Here is an 18,923-nt window from a genome sequence, read left to right as displayed (position 1 = left end):
TTCAAGTTCTTTGATGTTGTTGAAGTAAATTTCATGTTTAAAGATAATTTTCTGATATTTTGTTGCCATTTTACACATTTTCAGCTTTTTTTTTCAAAACTATGTCAAAGAAAATTTTTTTTTCAGTTTCTATTTTTTGGCAGTTTTGAGTAATAAAATGATTAAAAATGATAAATTAGAGCCCTCTGATAAATTTTTATCCATTTGGAGCAAGATTTGACAAAAATTGCTTTGACACAGTTTTTGACATAGTTTTTGATTTAGTTTTGCTCTTGATTTAGTTTTCAAAACAAAACTATGTCAAAGGAAAATTTTTTTTCAGTTTCAATTTTTTGGCAGTTTTGAGTTATAAAATGATTAAAAATGATAAATTAGAGCCCTCTGACAAATTTTTATCCATTTGGAGCAAGATTTGACAAAAATTGCTTTGACACAGTTTTTAGTTTTTGTTGATTTAGACACAGAAAAAATTTTTTTTCAGTTTCAATTTTTTTTGATTTAGTTTTTCTCTTGATTTAGTTTTCAAAACAAAACTATGTCAAAGAAAATTTTTTTTTCAGTTTCAATTTTTTGGCAGTTTTGAGTTGCAAAATTATTAAAAATGATAAATTAGAGCCCATCTGATAAATTTTTATTTTAAAAAATTTTAATAATATGTATAAATATAATATAGAAAAAAAAAATTTTTTCTGTTAAAAATAATTTTTTACTTACTTCATATCGATTTTTAAACAACTTTCATCTTCAAGTACATGTAAATTTCGATTAATTGTACCTTTTAAACATTTTTTCTTTATTAATGAACACACTCCTGTCATAAAGTATCAAAATATCAAGTACCTCTCATAACTTGAGAGCATATTGAACAATAACCGGAAACTCCTTCACTCAAAGAGATGATTAAACAACAAAAATATGTTGTTATAAACGAAAATTAGCTCAATTTCCTGCATCTCCTGTACCTCTTGAGATTTTTTATGCAACACAAAACGCCGAGAGATATGCAGAAAACAACATTTTTTCCTCCATTTCTTTGCCAATTCGTTGTTCGACATGCATCCAAGTGCTTCTCATTGAAGAGCAGAACAATGCACAAACCGAAAACTGCGTGTTATCTAATTAACAGCGTTAGATTTATGATATTGTTGAAGTGAAGTAAAAAGTTGTGCGAAACCTCTTATCAATCACGCTATAAATTCATTTTTTGCATTTCAATTAGCAAGAGTTGAGTTGCTTGCTCCGATTATTTCTTCTGCTTCATTCATTTTTTTCCATTCACGTAAGCCAGACGGCGCATCAGGAAGTCGTTTGTTGAGTGAATTGTGAATGGAAAATCTTTTCACGAGACGCGAGACGACAAATTTAATGAGATTTTCACTAACAACATCCGTGTGAATGAAAAAATTTTCCCGTTTTTTTCGCTATTTGCATTAAATATTAATAAATTTTCACATATTTATTATCATTATCTGCTTATGACGAAAAAAAAATAAATTTTATGATCCCACACAATTGTTAAACAAATATTTTCAGCTCAACTCGATGCGACATTAGATTATTATTATATTTGATATTTACACAAAGGGTGCTCTGTGCAATAAATACTTTGCTCGGATTATTGTAACTTGGTTTGTCACAGTCCCATCTAATCATATATCGATAATTTTTGTACTGCGTGAGAAAAGCAAACAACGTTTTGATTATTTTCATAACTTTTTTGTTTTCATTTCGCACTTTAACGTGAGTCAACGTCTTCGAAGCACTTTTTAATTAAAATGTTCAAAAAATGTCTATTTGTCAGTAAAAGTTTTGCGCGAAGTTTTTCGCATAATAACATTTGTTGTTGTTGTTGCTGTTATTTTATCATGTTGAACATAAACCAAAAATAATTTTGAGTTGTAAAACAAGATTTCTTGTTAAACACATTTCCATTTTTCGCTGTGCAGAGTGAATTCCATGCCTCGCCGTCTGTTAATTTTTCCCCGGGAACGTCGACTGCCTGTTAATAATATTAAAAACATGATATTAATTTTATTTTAACGAGGCTCTCTTGTACGCGCGGCGATAATAAAGCGAAAAGGGGTGCAAATGAAACGCTTTATTAATAAAATAATGTCTAAAATCATGGATTATATGGCATGGAATGAGAAAAAAATGTTGTTTAAAAAGGCATTTTTAACATGAGGGGTTTCGTATTTCAAATATACACTAAACGTGTTGTGTTAATTTTTGCGCCTCTAATTTATTCTAATGCCAAAACAGCAAGATATTTACAAACACACACACAAAAGAAAATCACGCACGAAAGATTTTTTGTTTGCTGCCTACTTGATGTTTTTGTGATACGGCTTGTTATTGTGAGGAGAACAGCACACAATATAATCGCGCGCGAGGCACTTGTTCATACAGATGTTACCTTTGACATGTCAATCTTTTTTCGGGAGAAAGGAAATTCAGCATAGAGATTTTTTTCGGAACGGATTTCAATTTGCCGCAGAAAAAGACGTCACAATACGAAGAAGAGGAGATGATAATCCACAAATATTATCCAAACACTCAACTTTTTCCATAAATAATGCACTTTTCTCAAGCAGAAAAATTATTATAATATATGTGAAAGGACAAAATGTGTTCATTATGAAAGAATTTTCTGTTAAAATCGTACACAAAAGCGCATTTTCATACAAAAAAAAAAGACTTTTATCGCATGAAAACGACAAATTACTTGAACTTTAATGAACTTCTGAACTCCATATTATCATTATACGATTGACCGCGTGTAAAATATACGAAGAATGTCACCATCCTATAATAATTGGATTTGTAAATTAACCGCAAAATATATATTTTCGGGTTTCAAGAGATTCAATGTGAAGCAATGAACGAATTATTCAAGCATGCAAAACATTTTTTGTCTTTTTGCACCGAAAAAAGGGACAATATGCGATTTTTATTATGATTACTCTCCCAAACTCGGCGTTGTTAATGGCATGGAGCACTTTACTCTCTGGCTTAACGCAAGAATTTTTCCACATTACATCTTCAACGTGAATGAAAGACATGCCTCATAGACAAAAGGCATATTCATCGTGAAAAAATGTTTGTATGGAATTTTTTTTCCTCTCTCTGTGCAAAAAGGGAGACTTTTCAAAAAAGACAATTCAATCGTCTACGAGGGAAATGTTGATAATTGCTTTAGTTTCACTCAATTTCCGATTGTCTGTGTGATTTTTCTCCGATTTTATGGATTTAATTAAATTTCTGAGCCAAAAAGGGGACTTGTACATGATCATTATTCAATCATTCTTCGCATGATAATTCTTCGTGCAACACTTTTCGCGTTAAGTTAAAGTGTTTGGCATTCCTCACGCATGAAACATGCAGAAGATAGCGGTCTCTAATCAAGTCGTCAGTTTCTTCTACGTCAAGCAAACCATGAATTAATCCAATTGTGTGAAGGAACATCTTTATTTTGTGCAAAAGTGTTAATTTAAGTGCATCCCAAAGCATTAGAGAGGGTAAGTTTTTTGTAAAATTTTTAAAGAAACATTGAAAAATTTTTAACCCATGCTAATTTTCATTCCGTTTTAGAGCAACTTCGTTCGTTTTATTCTGCGTGACTCAGGAGGAACGAGAAAAAGGTGTAATAAACATGTAAAAATACGCAAAATCCATTTTAAAATTTAACTCACGGTCAGCAGACGAGAATCTACTACAGTCGAGGAACGTTCTTCAATAAATCATAAATTTTGATAAAAGAACATGCCGAAAAATAATATCATCAAAGCGAAATATTTCACATTTTATCACAAAATCAATCAATTTACGATTTTTCATAAACGAACATAAATTTAACTTTCCCGAATACGCAAAGAAGTGACGAACGAACATTTATCATGAATCTCGTTGTTGAAGTGTGTGAATCAATGATAAGTCTCAGTGATACCCGAGTTGAATATTAACGAGCAAATGAGAAAATGGGAAAATTGTGAACCCAAAAAGTCATCAACGTGTTAATTCTCTCTTCTAATAATAACAATGAACATGGACGAACATTTCCTTACAACAACACACAAGAAGTAAAAGTAACAAAAACATCTCTTACTCTTTCCATTTTCGTCTTTTTTTTTGGCTTGTAGAAATATACAAATAATAAAAAGAAAAAGGGAATTTCAAGCCGCAAGGATTTTGCTTTAGTAAATAATAATAAACTTAGTAAAGATCTTTCGTGCAGCAAGACAAATGCTTGAACAAGTTTACGATTCGTATTCTTATAAAAATAAAATAAAATAGTGTTGATGGCGAAAATGTGAGAAGTATCGTCGTAGACAGTGAACGTGAGCAGAATGCCAAAACTTTTCTTATTTAATGCCTTTTTTTCGAATGATGTGTGAATGTGTGGCTTTTGGACAAAAAATTCCATTTTTTTCGGGGGATCAATTTTTATTTACCCTTCTTACACATTCGACGAGTTGTTATGTTACTGAGTTGTTTATTGAAACGAAACATGATGTAAAGAACAAATTTTATTGGGATCCGACGGTTATTCCGTATAAGGAAGTTCAATAAAAAAATATAAATAAAACCGAAAATAACGCGCAAAATTGATCGGCAACTCTTTAAAAATGGAAAAATTTATTCCAATTCTGATGATTTGCATTATTTATCATTTCCTGAATTTTTTTTATTTTAATAATAAATAAAATTGCAAATATTATTTTCACCTACGCGCAAAAAAAAACATTTTTTGATGGAATGTCGACTGGATGGATTGTCATAAAATGTAATAAAAAAGTGTTGAATGAATATTTTAATCACTATTTTAATTAAATTTATCTGATTAAAGATTAAAAATATTTATAAAACGAAACCAAATCTCATCAAAAATTTCATTCAAACAAAAAAAAAGTCGACCAACGGGTGAAAAATAATCCTGAATTTAGCTTTTCGAGAAAATAACACACACAAGGATCCAACGACATAAAAAAATCTAACAAAATACAAATAAATTAACTTTTAATCCATTTTTTACCCATAAAATTGTCCTTTAATCTCCATGAATGGGTTTGTTTTCTAGATTTGAACCCGCGTTAGAAATCGAACAAGAGAGAAAACTCTGAAAAAAAACACACAAAGCCATATAAATTATAAGCCTGGCCATAACACAGTTCCATTTTAATCCCTTTTAAAATATATATTATTGTTATGTTTAACATGATTCAACAAAATAGACAACACAACAAGCCTCACGCTCAAACAAACAAAATATTATTTGTAATAAAGTACGGCTTTTAATCTCTTTGTCAAGGTTAGAAAAAAAAACTTAAATACTCATCAGGGACGATGCGCAGGACGACAGGTGACATAAACTTTCTTGTTTGCTCGAAGATAACGAGTAGTTATTACACATTCTTGGAAAAGAAATAAACAATTATCAAACAAAACAATTTGCATATGAAAAAGTAATAAAATAATGACGGGCGATGGAAAACATAATTAAAAGTAATAAAATTAATATAATGAGGAACCATTGTTAATATTATTTATCAATTATATCTCATCTATAGAGCTCCAGAGAGAGAGATAGCTAAATATTTATTCATTTTTTATGAGTTTTTGTGTGTGCCCGTGTTTATGAGGAATCGTAAATCATCAAATTGTACCACACGGAGGCATATTTTTTTCGTTAAGGTAATAAAAATACCATTATTTATGGTTTGTTGATGCTTTTTGTACGCAAGAATGCGTCATTTTACCTCAAAACCTTTCGTTTCGACGAAAAATGTCCAAAAACTTATCCCTATCTGATGATAAAATGATTCCAAATGATAATTTGCTGTCACACGTTGATTGTAAAAGTGAGCAGAAAGGTTGGCTGCCACGTGTCGACTTCATATTTGAGGCCCTCATTATCAGATAAGTAACTAATTCTATGAAACTTTTGATGAAATTAATTAAAAAGGCAGCAAATGTTGAGTTTTTTGAGAAAAATCGATCGAATTTCCTGAAATGTAAAGGAATCGTTTGTTAAAGTAGGTATTATTTTTTGTGTAGATTGGATTTGTTAGCACCCATGTATTACAAATAAGCTATACCGCATGTCATAGAGAAATAACAGAACAGAAAAAACACAAAAACAAACCCCATTCCAGAGCGTTGTTATTTTTGTGTTCGATGAAACTCTTTCCATGCGATTCTTACCTCCTTCTTTGCGCCCAACCGACGAAGGATTTCTATATTATTATTATTATTTTTCGTATCAGCACACCAAACAATTTACTACACAATTTTCACTCGTTTTCATTCATTTTGCAACAAGCCAAGTTACTGTGTGTGTACTATATTTATTAAAACACATTCCTTTCTATGGCAACAACAAACGACGACGACGACTGGGAGTTTATTGAAAAGCCATAATGTTCAATATGCTGCCTCTTGCCTCACGTAGAAACTCTCTTAAAACATCGTATTTGTACACAAAAAGTTATTTGATACACTTGACTAAACACCGCGCACTGGATGTTATTGTTTTCGTATAAATACCTCGTCGTCGTCTACCTACAACGAAAAAAAAGCATTAAAATTGTGTAAGAGAAAGAGAGAAAAATGGCAGCAAACCTCCCTTATATTTTTTTACTACTTTTTTTTTCGTGGATGATTTCGGATGAAATATTGTCGATCATAAAACTTTCAATAATTTTATCGCCCATCAAATCGCAAGTCAAGGCACAATAACTATTAGTGTGATAATTAACATAATTTTAATGAATTTCGACCTATTTCCATATCCGATGCTCATCTTGACTTAACGACTTGATGAAAATAGACTGATAATAGGTCATTTTATGGGCTCGTTAAATTTTAACCCGAAAAAGGATTTGATCTTTACTGCGTTGTTGTCCAAAAAATATCTCGATTGTCTCTAAATATGTAAATCATTACGTCGTAAAAGGCAAAATAATAATCATAAACTGAAATGAAAAAGGGAGCCTAAACGACTTAAACTTTTGTTCGACACAAGTATTTATTATTATTATTAAATTTTACTTTACTCACATAAAATCATGTTGTTTGGAACATGTTGTAAGGATTCTCCTCGCATTGCGCCTTTTTGTAGGTTAATCCTTTTGTTGCACTCGTAACTCTTTTTTTTCTGCGCTCGTTGTTTGATAATAATAACACATCAATAAATCAAATTTGTTATTTTTGCTTTTGCAAAGACTATCATTAAACGATAAATATGAAACATGAACAAGACAAAACGTTCTACTTAGTCTAATATATTTTACATTAAACATATATTCTCGATTGTAATTTTTACGTTTTCGCTTTTTCTTCTTTTAATATTTATTGCACTTGGCGCGTAATATTATTATTACATATTTAGGAATATATGTGGGTTGTTGTTCGGTTCTTTAGACTTTTTTTTGGTTTTTTTACTCAGCTATGTTTTTGAATTGTAATTTATGCGATTATTCAACTTCCCTTTTTTCGAGGTTGTTTATTAAAATTTTACATGATGGAGCTTCAAATCAATGAAATGTTGTTGCTAAAGTTGTTTTTCTTTAAATTTTCTTCAAAATCCTAAAAAACAAAAAAGATGATTCATGACAACGAAAAATTTTTTACAGGAAAAAGTTGAATTTTCATTGTCTTGACCATCATTTCCGAATCCCATTAAACTTTTTTTCATTTTTCATCGAAATTTTGTGCAATAAATCAAAACTATGCGTTTCCAAAGTTTTAAAGGGGCACATATTGAACATTGATAGGAAATTGCTTACACACTTACGGCGTTGTTTTTAGATAGATTCGAACTCGGTACATTGTTGGAATCACTTAAAACAATCATCTCGTCAAATAATGGACGACGACGACGACGAGTAGAAAAATGACGTTCACTTTTGATTTTAATATCCTGAAATAAACCAACAAGTGATTTTGAGTCGATCGATGCATTCGTTAGTCTGACATGGCATGGCAGAGAAGAGAAAAGCGGATTCGTAGCTTTCGAGTTTTTGTGTTGCTAATAATAATAGTCTTTTCATTTCATTTAATGCATGTCCTCGTTGTCTGGTATCATCCTCAACGTTGTCGTTGTTGCTGTTTTTGTTATTATTGCAAAGTAAATGCACATGTTGTTCGTATCAAAAATAAATATAAAAAAGATTTGTTTCTCTTCGTACAACGATGATGATGATGCACACTGTCTCTCATGTCTATCTAAAACTAAATAAAGTTACAATCATTTACACTGTTTTTACATCAAGAAGAGCTTTGCACTTTCCGTGTTCCTATCTCGGCTGTTGATGATGTCTTCTGCTCGTTTTTTTTGTGCGGAAGAGTGAATTTTCGAGAACGTGCAACGAAAATACGTGAGCGAGTGGTTTATAGTTTGTTTTGTTGAAAAAGAAGGCACACACCTCCATTGTAGCATTTTGTGCAACGACGAACGAGTGTTGAGACAAGAGAATATATATTTGTAACAAAATTGTATTTTATCCTCTCTAAAAATATATAAAGTTGCATTTATTTGTTGTTTAGCGCATTGTATTCCCATGGAGGATGTTTTTCATGACTGACATCGTATTTCACAACAACCTCAACGCTCCTTGCTTGAAAACCGAAGAAATTCGCATGACAGATTTTTAGACAGGTGAAACGAAGACTCTGCGTGTAATGGATACACTTTGACGGATAAAAATGTCTCTTTTATCTACGCACCTTCCATTAATTTATTATTAATAGGTCGATGATCACGATTCCTTTTTATTCACTCGTCCTTATAAGAAAAAAAAAATATATATTAAAAAAAATTAAAAAAAAAAAAAAAAAATTTACAAAAACAAAATTTACAAAAAAAATTAAAAAAAAAATTTTAAAAATTATATTTTATGAAGCCTTCATAGGTGAAAATTTTTTTTGGCACTTAACATTCTTTGAGTCATAAGAATCACTTTTCTCCATGAAACATATGCTCTGAGACGCATAGATTTCGAGATTTCTTTTCAGAAACATATTTTGTAGGGCAAAATTAATATAAAAATTGTAAAAAAAAAACATTTTATCGCATGAAACACATCTACAAGTGTAAGAAATGTCGTTAATCGGTTTGGTTAAAGAGGTTTTCTGTGACAATGTTTGATGATAAATTTCGGGCATGCACCTGCTTTTATCATGAAGACCTTGTGAATGAATTTTTGTGAGAAACCTAAAAGAAAAAGAACAAAATTAACTCTAAATCTGTTAGAATGAAACAAAAATTACATGCACTCAATCATAATCAATGTCTGAATCCCTCTCACAAAATATTATTTGTTTGCATTGCTCGTAATGAATGAAGTTTATTACGTTTTTCTTCACTCGAACATATCCTCCAGTTCACGAAAATTATTATTATGATGTCATGTTGTTAAATATTTGTAAATCGTGTCCTGCGAATCATTAAATATAGGAAAATGTTCGAGAGCGAGAGATGAAGACGCATAAACATGCCACCAAATATAAATAAACCGAATGTTTGTTAATCCTCTTGAATGGACGACGACGACGACGTTTATGATGACATGGCGCAATTTCGCCAATTGTATTCTCCAGCTTGCTTGTGGATTAATGATAAAATGACGGCAATCTAACATTTCGCATGAATATTAAAAATTTCTCGTATGTCTCGTTTGTGTGGTTCGCCAAAAATATTTATAATTTAGAGAAAAGATGAATTTTGCATTGTCATGACATAACATTACGCCCTTTTTTGTGTGTGTGTGCTGATTTGATTGTGATGTTGTGACTTATTATCCCCGTGTTCGATTCAGTGACTCGTTTTTCCCTTTTTTCCGTGTGTTTGTCGTCGCAGAGAGACTGAAAAAGAAAGAAAAACTTTTTCGACTTATTAATTTTGTACGAAAATATAATTATTATTTTATATTTTAAAACGCAAAAATAAATTAAATTATGACAAACACACGAGACTTCACATATGTTTGAAAATTGAACAATAAAAGCATTGTTTTCAAACATTTTTTGTGTCTCTGCGCTTTTATGTACATGTCTTTCTCATTATAATGAACGAACAAACATTTGAAAAATTAATGAAAAGTTGGCAATGCGAAAAAAAATTCAAAGTTCGTGTGGCGTGTCTTATGGCATATGTGTATGTTCGTTAATAAATTATATCGGGAGCGATGACAATGTAGAAATGTCGCGGAAAAAGTTTTCCATGATGGGGGAAGTACTTGAAAGCAAAAAATTGTTTTGAAAATCTTTTAATTAATTTATTTTGATTTTTTTTTTGCAGCGGAATTTTATTTGGAGCACTCCTTCTCGTTCGTGTCGATTCTCAAGGGTCTTCGAAGATAATTCAACAATTGAAGTATACGAGAGTTTTCGATTCTCGTATTTGGACAAATTTCCAAATATTCCAAATCAACAAATTTTTCATGAAGTTTCGGTAAATCCAAGTCCGTAAATTGATTTCCGCCAATTAACAACTTTTTCATTTCAGGCATGGATTTGAACTCGGGAAGTGTTTCCAACTCATTTTGACTCAAATTCAACTCTTCCAATGAAGTTAATGGCTCAAAAACTGCAGGATCAATAAATGACAATTTATTACCCGAGAGATCGAGAATTCTCAATTTTGACTTTTTCATCGTGACATCGCATTTTGCTCGAGATTCTCGAAATCTGAAAAGATTCAGGTCCGTCAAAGATTCAAGATGATTTTTTGCAAGTCTCAATTCTTGCAAATTTTCACAATTACGAAATGCGCCTTTTTCGAAATCCTGAATTCCCAAGTTTTCTGCGTAAATTTGTTCAACGAAGTAAAATTCGTCACAAAGTTCAGATGTAAAAGTTTTCATAATTTCATTCTTTTTGCGTTCCGTATCGAATCTGCCTCCAAAATCGATTTTTTTAGACATTGATGGAAAGTTGTCATGATAAACTGTGTATTGAGTGTCGTTGTAAGAACATTCAAGTCCTTTTCCAGAAAGAAAATTTTCTTCATAAATGCGATAATAGCAGTTAAAATGAGATTTGTACAAAGCATCGACTGTGATAATGTACGAAAAAACAATTAAAAAACTTTTCATCTTGACTTGTTGCACGAATGAAAGTGAAATTTCGACTGAAATCGATTTTAATCTATTTACAATTAATTGTGTGTCATCAAAGGTTATCACATTGAAGAATTTTTCGGATCGAAAAATTTAACGAAGTTTGAGTTTTGATATTTTTGAATGGATTTCTATTCGATTACACTAAAAACTCGCGTATATCAACGAAATTCTCCCTCAAAATATTAATATCAGAGAGGTTTGAGTGTACTTTTTGTGTTTCATCAAATTCAAAACAGCAGGCAAGGCACAAAAAAAATTGATTGTCTTGCAATAAATTTGAAGACACAGGAAATACGAGACTTACGATGGTAGCAGAGTTCATCAGATACAAGCTTTTCGGTCCTCGACTGTACAAAGAATATGGAACACAGGTAATTTTCTTTCACAAATGTTATGAAGTCACGTCATTTTTTTTGAAGATTTCACAATATCTTACCTTTGTCTCCTTTTTATTTCATTTTTTTCTTTAGAAATTGTACGAAGCCAACACTTTGGAACGTTGGGGCGATCAAATCTTGTCGACGGTAAATCCTTACTTTCACTTTCTTCTTTCCATGCCGCAGCACATCTAATTAACATATTATCTAACAATTTTTTTACCGCAGTTGAACGTTTGTTGGAGCATTTCCATGTACGCCTCTCCGATAATTTTGATGTTCGCCTACCGTCGTCAGTATTTCACGAACGAAGGATTGCCCGTAATTGCGAAACTCGGCACAGGAGTAGCGGCAATTGTCTTCATTTCATTCCTTTTGCGCGGATTTGGGCGTTCAACGAACGAAACTTATCAGAAATTTGCGAAAATTTTCCAAAAAGCTTCGTCGTCGGGAGGAAATGAAGAAGCTTTACGTGCGATGCGAAAATATGACTTTGATTTCAGCGATTTTCCGGTCGATTTCACAGCAGGTCCTTGTGAAGTAAGCAAAAAGGAACAAACAACGAGAAATTCAACTGTATCTGCTCCGTGTCGGATATTAGCGTATTTAGCAATTCATACATTCGGCATAAAATTGATCTATCCGGGAAGCATTCGAGCTGTTCAGAATTTGGTTTTAGCGCCAATGTTGTTGCAAGGCAGAAGTAAGTTGGTTGAAGAAGAGGAAGCAACGCGTTATAAGCTGAAAACGTGCGATAACAACGAAATTGACTCAATTTTCGTCGATAACCGTGCGAAACATGTCAACGGAAAAACTTTGGTGCTTTGTTCCGAGGGCAATGCAGGCTTTTACGAATTCGGTATCATGTCGACACCTTTAGCACTTAAATATTCAGTGTTAGGATGGAATCATCCGGGATTTTGCGGATCTACAGGCACTCCATATCCGTCGCAAGATAAAAATGCAGTTAACGCCGTCATGGAATTCGCCCTGAAAAAGTTGAATTTTGACGTGAAAGATATCATTTTGAACGGATGGAGTATCGGAGCATTTTCAACTCTAACATTAGCAACCAAATATGACGTCAAAGCATGCATTTTAGATGCAACTTTTGACGATATCTTACCTCTTGCAATTCCTCGCATGCCCGAATTCTTCTCGTCAGTTGTCAGAATTGCCATTCGTGAATACGTAAATTTGCATAATTCGGAGTTAATTAAACAATACAAAGGTCCCGTTTTGCTCGTACGACGAACAGAAGATGAAATTATCGCAACAGAGTAAGTTTTCTGAAAATTTTTAAGAAAAATTTAATTCAAAAAAAAATTTTTTTTATTTCAGAGAAGGAGATTTGTCATCAAATCGTGGAAATAATTTACTTATTGCACTTTTGAAATTCCGTTTTCCAACTCTGTTTGAAGCAGAACAGCAACAAAAGCATGCTCTCAATATCCTTTCGAAGCATTTGGATAATTCAAGTCTAACAGCAGCCAATGAAAGGCTCTGTGAACAACTTTTCCAATCATATTTCGAAAGACGTGATAGAAGTTACCCCGTTTACATTGGCGAAAGTCTCGAAGAAGAAGACAAAAATCAACTTGTCTTGTATTTGGTAAGAAATTTTCGAAAAAATTCAAAAATTGAAATTTTTTCATGAGATTTTTTTTCTTTCTTTTTTAGATCAAGAAACACCTTGTTGACTTCAAATCGACTCATTGCACTCCATTACCAACAGAATACTTTAGACCAGATACACTTTTTGACATTTCAAAGTACAAATAATCGCATTTCGGCTTGATGTTTAAAAAAAAATGGGAATTTTGCGGGATTTGAGTTTGAGATAAAATAAAATGGGTTTATTAAATGAAATTCAATTGTTTTTTCGTCCTCCGCTGAATCCTGCGAAGCCCATCAAAGCTGCCATATCAGCAGCACTGTCGTCTTCTTCTGTAAATGCTTCTTCGTGTTTGCGTTTTTTCTCCCGTTTCTTTTCCTTTCTGTATTCTTTGTACTTTTCTTCGTTGGCTGCTGCTGCCTTTACGCGACTCTCCAAATCGTATTCTTTTTCCTTTGCCTTCTGCTCAACCTTTTTCTTGTTCAAATTGAAACGTTCACGTACTTGATCCAACGAACTTCTTTCAATTTTCATCGACATGCCGAGATTTCGTTGATGCTTTTTGCCATTTATGTGATCCAAAAAGTTGATGGAATCCTTAACGACACAATCGCAAACATTGCAATAATATCCGCCGGATTGCGAGGACGGAGTTGTTTTGCTGATAACGACACTTTTGCCGAGTTTGCTATCCAAATCGACTTTGAACTCGCGACGTTTGAGAGGCTCACGAGAAACTGCTTCATCTGGAAGATTTTCATTATTTCAAAAAATTGGAATAAAAATCGATTTATTTTATTCATAAACAACAAATTACCATCTTTTTCCTGTTGTTCTGTATCCTTGTAAATCCGATCTAAGGCTTTGCGTTCGTATTCTTTCTTGTCCCATTTACGTCGATGATCATCAGGGCGCATCGACATCTTGAGAGCGTTTAAAAGTCCTGAGAAAATGCACGGAAAATTTTGAGTTTTTGTAATTGTTTTGATCTGTCGTACCAAAATGACGTATTTGAGGATGATACAATTGTCGATAATGTTTCAGATTTCAAATATTTTTTAAAACTTTAATTGTCTCTTTTCTTTTAAAAATTCTTTTTAAAGTGAAAATAACATTCAGATGTTCAATAAATAAATATCAAAAAAATTTTCAAAAAAAAATTTAAAAAAAAAATTTTTTTTTCAAAATTTAAAATAAAAGGTCAAAAATAATGATGCTATCACAATAAAAGATTAAAATGTTCTCAAAACTATAAGATTTTGATTTGATTTAAGTTTGAAGATTTTAAAAAATTTTAAGATTTGAAATATAAAATTGTACATTTTTAGGAAAAAAATAAAATTTGACTAAAAAATTACTTAAGATTAAAAATTCTTAAGATTTGAAAAATTGAACATCATTTTTCAAGAAAAAATGAAAATTTGAAAATTTGGCTTTAAAAAAATATAACTTAACTTAAGAAATCTAACTTAAGAAAACGTAAGAACTCAAAAACATTTTTGAAAATTGTATCGTCCTTATCATTTTCGTTCGTCTCAGAATCCAATTCGCCTTCACGCTAATTCATATTTATCACATTCACACGACTCACTGCTGTTTTCGTTCGAAATGGCGCGCGTGAGTTTTGTTTGCGGAATACAGTACCCATATGATTTGAGACGAACGAAAATGATACACGTACACCCACAAAATTGCTATTTTTACAATTTGATCCAAGAAAACAATTTAAAATTCTAACTTACGGATTAAACTAGCAGCAACCTCACGTTATTTTACTCTTTTTTACAATCGTCCAACCTTAGTTTACACATTATAGTAATGTTAAGTGCATTTCGGTGAAAGATAAGACACAAAAAAGTTACACACAAAAAATCGCGAATGTATTGTGATAAATCTGCCCAAATAATTGGAAAATCTTCCTCGACGACAACTATGAAAAATAACACCAAAAATAAAGATGGTAGGTTTCGTCTCGTGCCAAAGTCTCTCATTTGCGAGGCATTTGAGGGCGCCCAAAAGTCACATTGCGAGAACATTGCAGGAAAATCTCTGTGTGAAAAATCGAATATTCAATTCACAGAAGTCCCATACGTACAGAGCGATATTAATGGCTTCGTCTTTGTCAATGTTCTTCCTATATGTGATGTAGGTTGTGCTGTGTGTGTGTGTATGTGTGGATAGGGCGATCTGATTAAAATTAAATAAATTTTGTATGCACAACCGAAAGCAAATATATGTAAAAGGATCAAAGAATATTTTATTAATGCAAAGATATAACTTTTTATCAATTTTATTTATTGCCTCTACCGTAAAATTCTCACACACAACCACAAACATCGTATTCTCTCATGTACTAACTCGACGTGTATTTATTTTCTTTTTTTTCCTCCGCTGTTTGGATAAACATCATAAAACTATTAAGGTGTTACAATGCGAGAGAAGAAAGCTGGCACGCTACAGAAGCTTAAGAAGCGATTATCGCACAGTTTTGGAAGATTATGTAAGTTTCCGTTTCCGTATTCTCCAAAAAATCTCATGAATTTTTAATTTTTCAGCCATTTCCCGTGAAGAAACAGACGACAATTTGGCGAGTCACGGGCGAAATTCGAGCAGTACAGGGAAATCGTACAATGGATATACTTCCGAGGAATATCTAGACAGGCTAGAACCAAATGGCAATATACCGAGCGATAAGTCAGCCTACAATAAGCGTGAGTGTTTATCTCGGAATTCTTCTCTCATCGTGTGTTGATTTTTTTACCGAGTGTATGTTTTTCTCGTTGTAGATTGGGGTAACCATCATCAAACGGTGCACAGACAATTGTCTGTGTCGTCAGACAGTAAACTCTTGGATGAGGATATTCGGGAGGAAACGCGTGTCATAATGCGCCCAAAAAAGCCTCCTCGACCCAAATCCGAGGTCTTCTTAAATAAGCATGAGATGAATCCACGCAGGAAGAGATTTAGTGCATTTGGGGTAAGCAAAAGCAGAATCACGAACAATTTCGATTAATTACGTTGATAAGGCGGCTTATCAACTTAAAATTGCACAGTAATTATTCGATTCCTCGTTTTTTATGAATAATTACCTATATTTAAAAACTTTTTGAGATTCCGCGAATTCACGTGAATCGGTTTTAATGTGATTTTCGTGTTATTTTTGCAGGGTGATTCACCGTTCGGTAAATCTGAAGCATACATTAAACTTGAACAATTAGGAGAGGGATCGTATGCAACAGTATTTAAAGGATATAGCAAGTGAGTCATGCACTTTGATCTGGAAAAAAAAATTTTTATTAAAAATTTTTAAATTTTTATTTTAGTTTAACGAACCAAGTTGTTGCTTTGAAAGAGATTCGTCTTCAGGAAGAAGAAGGTGCCCCATTTACCGCCATTCGAGAAGCTTCGCTATTAAAGGAACTTAAGCACGCCAATATTGTAACATTGCACGATATAGTACATACAAGGGAAACATTGACTTTTGTCTTCGAATTTGTGGTAAGTTGAAAATCTTAAATTTTTCTTCAGAAAAAATTTTAATGAAATTTTTTTTCTCGTAGAATACTGATCTTTCGCAATATATGGAACGACATCCCGGCGGTCTCGATCACAGGAATGTCAGATTATTTTTATTTCAACTTTTACGAGGCTTAGCCTATTGCCATAAACGTCGAGTCCTCCATCGTGATGTCAAGCCACAGAATTTATTGATTAGTGAAATAGGAGAATTAAAATTAGCAGATTTTGGTTTAGCACGCGCCAAAAGTGTTCCAAGTCATACATACTCACACGAAGTCGTTACGTTATGGTATCGTCCTCCAGGTAAGATTTTTCCTTTCATCTTTTTAAAAATCGATTTTAACGAGAAAAAAATTTTTTTGTAGATGTTCTATTAGGCAGCACAGAATATTCAACATCTCTCGATATGTGGGGTGTTGGTTGTATATTTGTCGAAATGATTACAGGAATGCCAACTTTTCCCGGAATACGTGATACCTACGATCAATTGGATAAGATTTTCAAGATGCTCGGAACGCCAACTGAGGAAACGTGGTCCGGCGTAACACACTTACCCGGATACAAACCTCATAAATTAGGTAAAAATCTTCATTTCATTAAAAAAAAAAATCAAAATTTTGAAAAAAAAATTTTTTTCATTTAAGGTTTTTATCGTCAACGCAAACTCGGCTTAAGTTTTCCACGCTTGTATGATATTGTCGAGGGCGAATCGATGGCAGGCGCATTACTGCAACTCGATCCCGACAATAGAATAGGTGCCGAAGAAGCACTCACACATCCATATTTTGCCCCGTTGCCAAAAAAATTGTTTGAACTACCTGACGGTGAGATCATCTTTCATTACTTTTTTAACCGCAAAATTAATTTCTCTTTTTGGTTTTTCAGAGGTCTCCATTTTTAGTGTAGACGGCATCTTTTTATATCCAGAGACAACTCGTCATATGCATCATAAGTAAAAACTTTGATAAAAACTTGACCAACACACACACCGGAGTTATAAAAAAACCACTAATTAAGAACAAACATAACTTAACTTTAACACATAACAACAAAACTTAATAAGTAAATAATAAAAGTAACTAGAAAGTGTCTAAATTTGACAAAAAAATATAAAGAAAGACAAAATTTAACAGAAAAGCGCATGAAATTTTTTAAAATTCATGAGCGCTGAAATTATTAAAAAAAAAAATTAGAGACAACAAAGTACTAACAAATTAAGTAGTTCTCAACTATGTACTGCAAAATATTTAACAGAAACACTTGAAAGAAATTAAAACACACAAAAGTTAATAAATAAATAACCATCCAATAGGGATGATGATTACCTCTCATTACATTAATACATAAAAAAGCAAGTAAAAAAAAGTTGAAAAAATTCACTTGCAAGAAAAAACAATAAATTAGTTTTAAACAATGCTTCCAATTGGAATCTGATTGGAGAGAAACTTAACAAAAAAATCTAAATAAAGGGAGAAAAACTTAATTTTTAAAGTTTTCGTTTTTCTTTTTCTACACAATTCTCTCATCTGGCAATAAATTGAATTTATAAAGTTTTTTGGATTGAATATTGAATGAATTTGAAGACTATAGTGTAATAAAATATATAAAATAAATAAACGAATAGATGGAAGAAGAAACTAAAACGATGACTGTTTGCCATCCTGAAACTAAAATGTGAGATCAATTGAAAAAAAAAGTTTTTAAATGAAATTTTTAATAAGTAAATATAATAAAATAATAATAAATAAAGAATTTTTTGAAAGTAAAGAAACCTGTAAAATTATTAGAAAAGTTGCACCCGAAATAAAAAATAAAAAAAAATAATTAAAAAAATTTATAAATTTAAAAAAGTATTAGAAAGGTACATTTTTTCCTGTGAAAATTTCATTAATTAGTGAAAAAAAAAACTTTATATATTATGAAATAATTATCATAAAATAATTAATAAAAATATAAACAAAAATTATTATAATAAAAACTGACTTTGCAATAAAAAAGGTCACAAGTGAAGGCTTTCGACATCAAGGAAATTCAATTTCTCAACGAATATTTGAAATTTTAATGCAAAAACTAAAACATTTTGAACTACTTCAAAAAATAAAGTACAATTCATATCGTTTCCGTAAGTCGTAAAACGATTTCAGATCAAAAATCATTCAATTTCCCCCTTTTTTGTTGGCAAGTCGTTCAAAACCACGTAATTTCCATATAAAAAAGCTCCATAAAAACCTAACTAGTTGCTTTTTTGTCGTATATTCAATGCTCGAGCTGCCCACGTAAAAAGCTTCATAT

At 31.9% G+C, this 18,923-nt stretch overlaps 5 protein-coding genes and 1 long non-coding RNA gene across 6 annotated transcripts in view; 3 read left to right on the top strand and 3 right to left on the bottom strand.

Annotated features, from left to right (window-relative positions):
- The window catches only part of LOC134832671 (large ribosomal subunit protein uL2), a 76,132-nt gene that overhangs the window by 23,981 nt on the left and 33,228 nt on the right, over positions 1–18,923 (top strand). The gene's annotated exons all lie outside the window — the stretch shown is intronic.
- On the bottom strand, positions 1,488–6,425 carry LOC134831961 (uncharacterized). The gene is made up of 3 exons (XR_010162031.1): positions 6,202–6,425; positions 5,757–6,004; positions 1,488–1,999 (listed from the first exon to the last, which is right to left on the bottom strand). It is a non-coding gene; the product is annotated as an uncharacterized LOC134831961 (long non-coding RNA).
- LOC134829196 (leucine-rich repeats and immunoglobulin-like domains protein 3) lies at positions 10,305–10,922 on the bottom strand. The gene has a single exon (XM_063842194.1). The coding sequence runs from the start codon at positions 10,920–10,922 to the stop codon at positions 10,305–10,307; it is 618 nt and encodes a 205-aa protein (XP_063698264.1).
- Positions 11,328–13,317, top strand: LOC134830850 (phosphatidylserine lipase ABHD16A). The gene is made up of 5 exons (XM_063844449.1): positions 11,328–11,491; positions 11,591–11,644; positions 11,726–12,777; positions 12,839–13,109; positions 13,178–13,317. Exons 1-5 carry the CDS (start codon positions 11,426–11,428, stop codon positions 13,277–13,279), a joined length of 1,545 nt encoding a protein of 514 aa, XP_063700519.1. The 5' UTR covers positions 11,328–11,425; the 3' UTR covers positions 13,280–13,317.
- Positions 13,248–14,114, bottom strand: LOC134830851 (zinc finger matrin-type protein 2). Its single transcript, XM_063844450.1, has 2 exons — positions 13,930–14,114; positions 13,248–13,858 (listed from the first exon to the last, which is right to left on the bottom strand). Exons 1-2 carry the CDS (start codon positions 14,033–14,035, stop codon positions 13,368–13,370), a joined length of 597 nt encoding a protein of 198 aa, XP_063700520.1. The 5' UTR covers positions 14,036–14,114; the 3' UTR covers positions 13,248–13,367.
- On the top strand, positions 14,797–18,491 carry LOC134829512 (cyclin-dependent kinase 14). Its single transcript, XM_063842600.1, has 10 exons — positions 14,797–15,072; positions 15,535–15,612; positions 15,668–15,823; positions 15,899–16,089; positions 16,279–16,370; positions 16,436–16,610; positions 16,673–16,934; positions 16,997–17,209; positions 17,276–17,455; positions 17,517–18,491. Exons 1-10 carry the CDS (start codon positions 14,991–14,993, stop codon positions 17,585–17,587), a joined length of 1,500 nt encoding a protein of 499 aa, XP_063698670.1. The 5' UTR covers positions 14,797–14,990; the 3' UTR covers positions 17,588–18,491.

This window comes from Culicoides brevitarsis, chromosome 2 (assembly GCF_036172545.1).
Source record: "Culicoides brevitarsis isolate CSIRO-B50_1 chromosome 2, AGI_CSIRO_Cbre_v1, whole genome shotgun sequence".
Lineage (NCBI taxonomy): Eukaryota > Metazoa > Arthropoda > Insecta > Diptera > Ceratopogonidae > Culicoides > Culicoides brevitarsis.
The sequence above is the reverse complement of the archived record's forward strand: the minus strand, read 5'-3'. Positions and strand labels throughout refer to the sequence as shown.